This window comes from Hemibagrus wyckioides, linkage group LG26, assembly GCF_019097595.1.
Source record: "Hemibagrus wyckioides isolate EC202008001 linkage group LG26, SWU_Hwy_1.0, whole genome shotgun sequence".
Classification (NCBI taxonomy): Eukaryota; Metazoa; Chordata; class Actinopteri; order Siluriformes; family Bagridae; genus Hemibagrus; species Hemibagrus wyckioides.
The window spans coordinates 20,213,735-20,223,982 of record NC_080735.1 but is presented as its reverse complement, the minus strand read 5'-3'; the positions used below and the strand labels follow the sequence as shown (position 1 = coordinate 20,223,982).

General features: G+C 39.1%; 1 protein-coding gene across 2 annotated transcripts; it reads left to right on the top strand.

Annotated features, from left to right (window-relative positions):
• Window positions 1–3,044: 3,044 nt before the first annotated feature.
• On the top strand, window positions 3,045–9,598 carry LOC131346922 (B-cell receptor CD22-like). 2 transcript variants are annotated; one of them, XM_058380725.1, is made up of 8 exons: window positions 3,045–3,220; window positions 5,472–5,822; window positions 6,088–6,336; window positions 6,504–6,761; window positions 6,866–6,953; window positions 7,038–7,080; window positions 7,175–7,261; window positions 7,498–9,598. In XM_058380725.1, the coding sequence occupies exons 1-8, from the start codon at window positions 3,181–3,183 to the stop codon at window positions 7,579–7,581; spliced, it is 1,200 nt and encodes a 399-aa protein (XP_058236708.1). In that variant the 5' UTR covers window positions 3,045–3,180; the 3' UTR covers window positions 7,582–9,598. The 2 variants fall into 2 exon arrangements, with proteins under 2 accessions (XP_058236708.1, XP_058236707.1); XM_058380724.1 differs by having other exon boundaries at window positions 7,160–7,261.
• Window positions 9,599–10,248: the final 650 nt, after the last annotated feature.

Sequence of the window (10,248 nt, the reverse complement as noted above, 5' to 3'; positions counted from 1 at the left end):
TTGCCCTCACCTCAAGATTACAAATAAAGAGCACTTTTTCACCCATCTCTGGTTTTGGTGTGTCTGTGTTCATCCCATTGCAGCTACAAGTTTGCTACAAATATTATGCATCATGTTTGTTTGGTTTTTAATATTTGCTGCAAAATAGCAGCAACCTAAAACTGTATTACAGCAATTCCTTTCACCAGAAATATTTTTTGGGTTTCCAGGTAATGGGGTAAATACTCATTTAACCAATGTTTACAGTTTCCTTTGGTAAATTATTTTGCAATCTATATTGATTTGTACTCTCCACTTTAGTTTCATTGCAAGTGCATGATGTAACAATGTAAAATGTGGAAAAGGCTCATGTTCACTTTTGTGAAATTGTCTAAAAACACTGTTCTGTTCTCTTCTTCTTTTTTCAGCTGTGTAAATGAGGAAATCAGTAGAATCAGTGAAATATTGGGGCAATCCACTATTATGTAATGTTGAAGATACTAAATTAAAACAGCAGATACTGCACTAGCCAACAATAAACTGCTACTTGTGTCACACTGCAGGAAATATTTCTCTCACAAGAAGAAGAACGTAGGACTCCTACGTTCGAATGCTGTTCATAGATTTCAGTTCAGCATTCAACACAATCATCCCTCAGCAGCTGATTAAGAAGCTGAGTCTCCTGGGCCTGAACACCTCTCTCTGCAACTGGATCCTGATTTCCTGACTGGGAGACCTCAGTCAGTCCGGATCGGGAGCAGTATCTCCAGCACCACCACACTGAGCACTGGAGCTCCTCAGGGCTGTGTGCTCAGTCCATTGCTGTTCACTCTGCTGACTCACGACTGTGCAGCAATGCACAACTCCAACCACATCGTCAAGTTCGCCGATGACGCCGATGACCATGGTGGGTCTCATCAGAAAGAACGACGAGTCAGCATACAGAGAGGAGGTGCAACATCTAACAGCCTGGTGCAGAGCCAACAACCTCTCCCTGAACGTCGACAAGACCAAAGAGATGGTTGTTGACTTCAGGAGAGCACATAGTGACCATTCTCCGCTGTTCATCGACGGATCCTCGGTGGAGATCATCAAGAGCACCAAATTCCTTGGTGTCCATCTGGCGGAGAACTTCACCTGGTCACTCAACACCAGCTCCATCACCAAGAAAGCCCAGCAGCATCTCTACTTCCTGAGGAGGCTGAGGAAAGCCCATCTCCCTCCCCCATCCTGACTGTGTTCTACAGAGGGACCATTGAGAGCGTCCTGAGCAGCTGCATCACTGCCTGGTTTGGGAACTGCACCGTCTCAGATCACAAGACCCTTCAGCGGATAGTGAGGACAGCTGAGAAGATCATTGGAGTCTCTCTCCCCTCTATCACGGACATTTACACCGCACGCTGCATCCGCAAAGCCAACAGCATTGTGGCTGACCCCACACACCCCTCACACACACTCTTACACACCCCACACACCCCTCACACACACTCTTCACCCTCCTGCCATCTGGAAAGAGGTACCGGAGCATTTGGGCTTCACAACCAGACTGTGTAACAGTTTCTTTCCTCAAGCCATCAGGCTCCTCAACACCCCGGACTGAACTGTTCTACACTCTCACACACACACACACACTCTCACTCAGGACTGAACTGTTCTACACTCTCTCTCACACACACACGCACACACACACACACACACACACTCTCACTCAGGACTGAACTGTATATTAACTCTCTGTCTCTCTCACACACAGATACACACACACTCTCTCTCTTGACTGTGTGAACACGCACACACACACACACATAATTTATATTGTTCATTACTTATTGCACTACCTGTCATCCGCTTTTTTTTTTTACATCATTTCACTTTATCTTATTTTATTTCACTTACATTCCATTACACGTTCTTTTCTTTCTTTTCGACGTTAAGTGTCCTGTGTTCTTTTGTGTTGTCTTTATTGTATTTATTGTCTTGTCTATGCTCTGTCTGCACCTAGCTGCACACTGTGCACTTTACGTGGCTAAGACAAACTTCTGTCCTAGCTCTGTGGTGGTGTTTTGTGCTGAACTCTATGTTGTATGTTTATGTAGCACCAGGTCCTGGAGAAACGTTGTTTCATTTCACTATGTACTGCATCAGCTACATGTGGTTGAAATGACAATAAAGCTTCTTGAATCTTGAATCTTGAGTTCAAAACCTTACATCAGTATTTAGTTCTCCCTAATAAAACTGTACTTGTGCAATGTAATGGTCTGTGTGGTTGATTCAGATTATATAAATGACTTGTGAGTGTTTTCACATCTTCAAGGCTGCCGGATTTGTGTTGTGTAAAGCCTTTATAAGGACAACAGATTTGGATGTTAAAACATGCACTTGCAAGCTGAAGCCTGAAAAAAATCCAGAGATAGAAAATTGTGGACTAACAAAAGCAGATTAATGTTGTTTTGTAATTCATTAAGTAATGTAATTCACACTATTAATTATATATAGTATGTGCAGTAGAATGAAATTCATAATGCACTGAGTCTAGTCTTGTTGTAACAATATTTAACAGTGTAATGTTTTCCTACACTCCTCATCTGACAGCAGTTAGATTCATTTACTAATGTTGTTTTTGATTGCCGCACTGTGTATTAAGGTTTCCTCTGAAGTAACTTGCAGTTGCTTTAATATGTTGCACAAATCTTCAGTTACTTGCAAACAGAATAGAAAAGAAGAAATTGTGCCCCAGAAACACTCAGCACTGATGGACACTGTCAACACACATTATTTATTGCTATTCTTAATGCTATTATTAATCTGTAGTCTAGGTAGGAGTGAGCCAGATTTATTGCAATACAATAACCCCAATGTGAGCAACAAGGACTGTAAACTCTTCTAAATTTCAAAAATAGTTTAGTTCTTCAGCCAAAAAGAGGAAGAGAAACTTTTATGTGGCTTTTATGTAACTACTTCTCAGCAGTCTTTTCAGTCTTACATGATTTTTCTGTGTCTACATTCACTTGTGAAAAGTCATTCGAGAAGCTGTTTGTATCTGAAGAAATAACCAAAGTGAGTTTACTGCTTTATGAGAAGAGTTCTCTGTATATGTTATTTATATGCAGCTCTGAGGGGATTTAAGAGTTATTTTATTATTTTATTTATTTATTAATAAAATAAATATTAATAAATTTTTCGTGGAGGATTTCTCTCATCATGTTTCAACTGCTGCTCTTCTCTCAGCTGATGATTCTCAGTAAGTCGTCGCTTATTTCTATTTCCTTATTTCTTATATATTCACTTATAATACTCTTCTTCCTTGATTTTAAAATCCCTTACACAACAGTACTGTTGAATTCAGGATTCTGATTGGTCAAAAGGTGTTGATCAATTCTTCTCTTTGTTATTCTATCTATCTATCTATCTATCTATCTATCTATCTATCTATCTATCTATCTATCTATCTATCTATCTATCTATCTATCTATCTATCAATTAATCTATCTATCTATCTATCTATCTATCTATCTATCTATCTATCTATCTATCTATCTATCTATCTATCAATTAATCTATCTATCTATCTATCTATCTATCTATCTATCTATCTATCTATCTATCTATGAGACTGTTTGTTTAAGTATGGTCTCTAACATACTCTGGCTTCTTCTAGGAACAGGTGATTGATTGATATATCTGATAGGAATTTTCAGTCTTCAGACTTCTTCATTTTTAGAGAGAAAGATGGGGAAATGGCACTATTCTGCAATTTTGTGTTGGGTATTGTAGTTGATGGTGACCATTTCAGTAGACTGCAGTGTTTGCTGGGTTTGGGGTTAATTGAGTTTGAGGTTGGTGATGACATGTCAGTGTGTCCCACAACATTAAATGTAGTTATAACAAATATAAACATCATTCTATACTATCATAAACATGTCAGAAAATGGGAAGCAAGTGACACCGTACAGAGTAACCCCAAAAGCAGGAGTAAAAGGGGAGATATGTTTAAATGAGATAAAATAAGAATACCAACACAACTGAATACACATAACAGAAAATAAAACAGAGCTATCTGTTTTCTGAGGAATCTGTAGTGGCGAGATGTTTAATCCACGGAGACTTTACACAGAGCATGGACAGATTTTTTGCACCTGTCCAGAACAAGACCCAGCAAGATTTTATGTCTGAACGTTCCAAGCTAAGTACCCAAGGATTTTTTGAACTGGAGTACGACTATTTTAGATTATATGATCCTGGTCTACGAGGACTGTCCTTTGTGGATTCTAGCTTGCTATTCCTTCTGTTTTCTGCTGACATCGCTCCACTTCTGTTTTTGCGGGGAATGCTGCATTGCTACCTGGTTCCTGTGAAGGATGGCACCTCACGTCGGCCCTGTGGAGGATACCTGCCTGATCTGCCCTTCTTGATCTGTTCTGCCTGTTCTGTCTATTGGAAACGTTGCCATATTTCCTGTCATGGGAAGGACCATATTTTTACTTTTGGTCATATTCAGAACTTTTTTCTGCTTCCTGCCTTTGTGGGATACACTGCTCCACTTCTGCAATCTGTGGAGGATGGTTCCCTCCCATTCTGTCCCTTTGTGAAAAAAATGCTTTGCCGTTGGTTCAGCTGGGGTCATTGCTGTGACCTTTGGCTCAGCTTAGGATGTCACTTCGCCCACAGGAACTGCTGGGACATTCCCCTGGCTAGATCGTCATTGGGCACTCTGGAAGATGTATTCCCATAGCCTGGTTATTATTTTCTGTGTTTATGTGTTTTGTCATTGTAATACATATGTACTGTTTAATGAATATTGAGGGTTATATGGTTCTGTTATGGTTATGCTCTTTGTTTAGGTATATTCTGTGTTATGTGCTTTTGTAATTAATGCCTATGTTTTGTTACTCTGTTTTACATTTCTTCTGGCCATGTGTTTGTGTTATCATTGTAAAATATGTTCTGTTGTTCTTCCTTTTATTGATCTGTTCCCAGGTGAACACCTCTTCCTGGGTAGTCCTAATGAGTGGTGGTTTATATTCTAGTTCTATTGTTTATCATCTTTGACAAATCTTTGCGGAGTATCTTTGTGAAGAATCTGTCCGAGTCGTGTGTGACTGTTCATCTGTTTCTGTATGTTTAGCTCCAATTTATTTTCTGTTATGTGTATTCAGTTTCTCTTGTGTTGATATGCATATTTTTATTCAGTAAAACACCTCCTGCATTTGGGCCTGCTCTACATGGTGGCAGTTCTGTGGTGTAAAAGGAATGAAACACTCAGAGTCATGCTGTAGTAGGAAATGAACCAACACTGGTATGGTAACAGTAACACCTTCTGTTTCATCACACCACCCTATTCATTGTGTTACTGCAAATGAAGCACACAAAAGTTTATTTCTGACATATCTGAGGAATTCCAGAGGAGAAACATGAAGCTGTGAGCTAACTGAGTGTTTGATGGGGTTCAGGATAATGACCTCTAATCACCTCTTTCATCTATCATGTTTCAGCAGCTCTGGGGAATGAATGGAGTAAGAACTACAACCAGGAAAATCTCTGTGCTTTAAAAGGATCTACAGTGATTATGAACCTCACTTACACACACCCAACAGATTATACAGTGAAAGACAGGTTTTGGATCATAAACCCAGCTCCAGGTAAAGAGTGGAATAATCTGCATAATGAACCAGGTTACTCAGGCAGAGTTCAGTATCTAGAACATGGACAGAATCACTTCTCCCTCAGACTGAGTGATGTGAAGGAAACAGATGAACACATGTACTGTGTTAGAGTCTTAGGAGAGAAAAAGAGAACAAAAGATAAATACCTCTTTTATCCAGGAGTAACACTCACAGTCACAGGTAATATATATCCTAATTTTTTGTCTATTTCTGATTATTAGACACTAACAGCATGTCTACGTACTAATCACTTAATTACATTGTTAAATATTGTATGTAATCGATGTTCACAAAATATTAATGGATCTAATGACTTTTACTGTATTAAAGTGGTGCAGTTTTATCTCCATGATAAGAAATAATTTATTGTAGTTGCAGAATTCATATTCATTTGAACTAAATGTATTGTTTGTAATAAATAATTCTGAATCTCTTGTTCTCATAGAGTTAAGAGTGGAGACTCCTGAAAATGTGGTGGAGGGAAATAAAACAGTGTTAGTGTGTAACACCACCTGCAGTCTCTCAGAAACACCAGCATTCATCTGGTACAAAAACGACCGACTTATTGACACAAAGAACAGCAATAACACTCTGACTCTGCAGCCGACTAAAGCAGGCGACGCAGGCAGGTATAACTGTGCTGTCAGAGGTTATGATCTTCTCCGTTCTCCTGCTCGAACCCTCAATGTGAGATGTGAGTACATTACAGTTTATGTGTACATTCAATGCAAGCAACATCTGTATTAAGAATATTCTCTTATCTATGTCACTTACTGGCCCTGTGACCTAACCTGTTTGATCTGTCCATTGTTTGTGAGTTTATAAAAACTACTTAGTGTGTAAACACTAGTTATTTCCTAGATCATCCAAAGAATGTCTCAGTGTCCATCAGTCCCTCTGGTGAGATTGTGGAGGGTAGTTCAGTGACTCTGACCTGCAGCAGTGATGCTAACCCACCTGTGCAGACGTACAAATGGTTTAAAGGTACGACATCAGTAGGAACAGAAAAGACCTACACCATCTCCAAGATCAGCTCTGAGGACAGTGGAGAGTACAAGTGCAAGTGCAGTAATGAAGTCGGACATCACTACTCCAACAGTGTGACTCTAAATGTTCTGTGTAAGTTAAAGCTGAAGGTCTTTGATCTTTGTTCTGTTCTGTTAAATGTATCACAGATACATTTCAATTCACTGCTCTGTGTGTGTGTGTGTGTGTGTGTGTAGTATCAGATAGTACAGTCATTGTGTATGTTGCTGTTGGACTTGGACTTTTTGGGCTTGCAGCTCTTCTCTCTGCACTCTTCTGGCTGAGGTGAGAATATTTGTGGTGATAAATTCATCACTAATGACTCTGAAGATGATTACAGTGGGTAAATATTTGACTTTGTGTGAGCAGAAGCAGGAGACAGAAGAAGGTGGCTGATGAAGGTGACTATCAGGTGAGTTATTACAGAAATGTCCACCAGGTGGCGGATTTGTTCATAATAATCTCTTACTGTACCTGCTCATGTTCTCCAGCACTCCTCTCTGCAGAACGCTGGGCCGAGTGCTCAAAATGACACGTACGCAACTCTCGACCCTGCAAGCTGGGGAGGTGATGATGTGTATCACACACTTGCAGTAAGTGTTTAAAGAAAAATATAGTTACTTGTAGTATTTTAAAAGAAAGAACCCTATCATGGAATAAAATATAAAAAAGCAAAGCAAAACATTCATATTTAATCAGTTAGTGCCACAAAAATATAATTATAATGCTGAAACCTTTTGTATTTATTTGCTATTTTGTCATTTACTTTGCAGTTGATTGGCCAAATTAAATAAGGTGCATCCTCTTTCTTTTTTATCCTCTCATACAGATTTCTCATCCCAGTCCTGCTGCTGACACACCCACCTCCCATGACTATGAGAATACTGCAGAGTTTGAGCTCACCCAAATCTAAGATAAAGGATTAAAGCAATCAGAACATATATACCTTATATATATATATATGTATATATATATATATACTATATATATATAGACTTTAAGCAACTTACATCCATTTAAAGACAGCATGTCCCCAGGTGTTTTATCCCTCTTAAAGTTACATACATTTTCAACCGTATCATCACTTGTTTTGTATTAATGAAAGACACATTGTTGTTTTTAACACTTGCTCTTGAGACAGAACTCCTGAGGGAGACAAATCTCATCACTTCAGCAGTGTAAATCACAGAGAATTTGAAACCACTAAATAACATCCAAAATGCTAGTGACTTAAAGAAGCACAGTTCATTTCATTTTGACACAATTTATTAAGAGACATTGGTCACAAACCAGCTCTACATAAATATATAGAATCAGGATATAAATTGGAGATAACATACAAACATGTCAGTTCACCCAAACACTCTGAACCACTATTTACATTCACAAACATAACGGTCAGCAAAATAAGTCCTGAGCCAGGAGAGTGCTGTTCTAGCCTACTAAAGATATGAACAATGGTCTTTAAAAGCTGCGCTAAGTTCAAGAAACACCAGCAAGTGGCATCAGAAAGGACTAACTGGCCCTTCTTAGTCATAAATTGTGTGGTAGTCCTTTAGTCAGTCTACATTACATTGCTGCACATTTTAACTATACTGTTCAACTTACCCCTGTTCCTTACATTACCTTACACAAGTTGCCAAACCAACAAATAATGGAAAAACAGATTCAATAAAAGTGTAAAACATCTTCATAAAAGAAACGTTCTTATGAAAAGTTTCCTAAAAAAATACATACGATAAAGAGCTTTCCCACTAAAAATATCTGTTTCCCTGAAATTTTAATTTATCATGGAATACAGTCCCTAAATATTTGTACTCCTTGACCACTTCTACCTGATGTCCCTTAAGGCTTGGCCACACTACAAGACTTTAACCGTGGGCAGATCGCTTTGCTGTTCAGACTACATGACTTCACTGTATGTCTTTTTGTCCTTGTGGTGTTCACACTACGCGACGCTTCGTAAATGATCCACAAGAGGGCGTCGCACACCACACCGTCTGACAACAACGCCATGTCACTCAACGCCGTCCCCAAAACACACACGGCAGGTGTATCCGGAAATGACGCGAGACTTTCGGTAGAGGTTTGTTTTGAAAATGGACGTCAGCAGGAGTTTCGCTCTAAATAAATGTTAATTTATTAAAATAAATGTTGTGTCCACACTTTTTTTGAAGCCATGTTGCTGCTGCTGCTTTCCTTCCGGTGACCTCAACTCTGTTGACTTGCTCTCTCATTGGCTGGAGGTCGTAGTTACAACTGACACCACGTGATGTGGAGTCGGCCGACCGTCCCAGATATTTAACATGCCAGATATCTGGATTTTGTCTGCGACACGTCAGTGAGCCTCTTTGATGCGTCATTGAGTAGTTCACACATAAAGATTGCCGAGCGCTGATCACCCGCTGATCTTCGCACGATCACAGACCGATCTGTCGACCAGCTCGTTAATTTGCAAACCGGCCTTAAAATCCTGTAGTGTGAACTAGGCTTTGGACAATACGGGGGATCAATACTCGCCGCTGCCCTCGGCAAGTGGGCACTTTATATAGCCACTGTGATTGAGTGCAGGTGGTGTAATTAAAAGTCTGGTGATTGGGAGCATGGGGGCGTGGCTGAGGTTGGCGTGCCCGTGACACATCTCTTTTGTTTAGATGCATTAATGTTTAAAAATGAAGCATCACACCACTGAATAAAATGATCTACCACTGGACCATGACTTTCATCTGACTCAGTGAGGAGAGACACAATCACAGAATGATCTGCATATTTAATTTCCCTCAAAAACACTCCGACAATCATCAATATATAAAGTAAACAAAAGAGGGGACAAACAGAACCCTGTGGGGTACCAGTAGAGGACAACAATACATTTGACAACATCCCTTTAACATGTACTATTTGGGATCTGCTTGTTAAAAAATAAACAAACCAACACACAGTAAATAAAAATTTTCAGTGAGTTTTTTTTTGCCAGAATATGAGGCTGGACACAACTACAAGCAGAAGAAAAATCAATAAAAAGCAAATGTACATAATCATTTGTGCCTTTCAAATGTTTTAAAATCATATTTAGTAAGGTACAAGTGGTATCTTCCACTCCTCTACCTGATCTGTGTGCAAACTGCAAACTGCACAGTCAGGAAAATCTACTTCCTAACTATTTTGCAAAAGATTTCATAACCAGAGAGGTGAGTGCAACAGACCTATAATCATTGAAAGAAACAGGATTTATTTTTGTTGCAATTGGCATTACGATGGAATCTTTCCAAAGATGAGGGACTTTATAAAGTTGCACTGATTTATTAAAAATCATTTCAATGTAAATTCTTTAATAGTCCCTTAACAGAGATCCAAATACTTTCCACATCTGATAGGACACTCCACATATTGATCAAAATGATTAAGTGATTTCTCCATTTTACAATGATAAAATTCTCCCATCACAGTATTGGGAGCTTGAGGAGAAATATTTTGCAACCGATTCATTGTTTTACATAAAATGTCTGATGCATTTTTCACATTAGCCTTTGCATGGATATATACAACAGAGATGAATATTTTTGGAAATTCCTGAAGC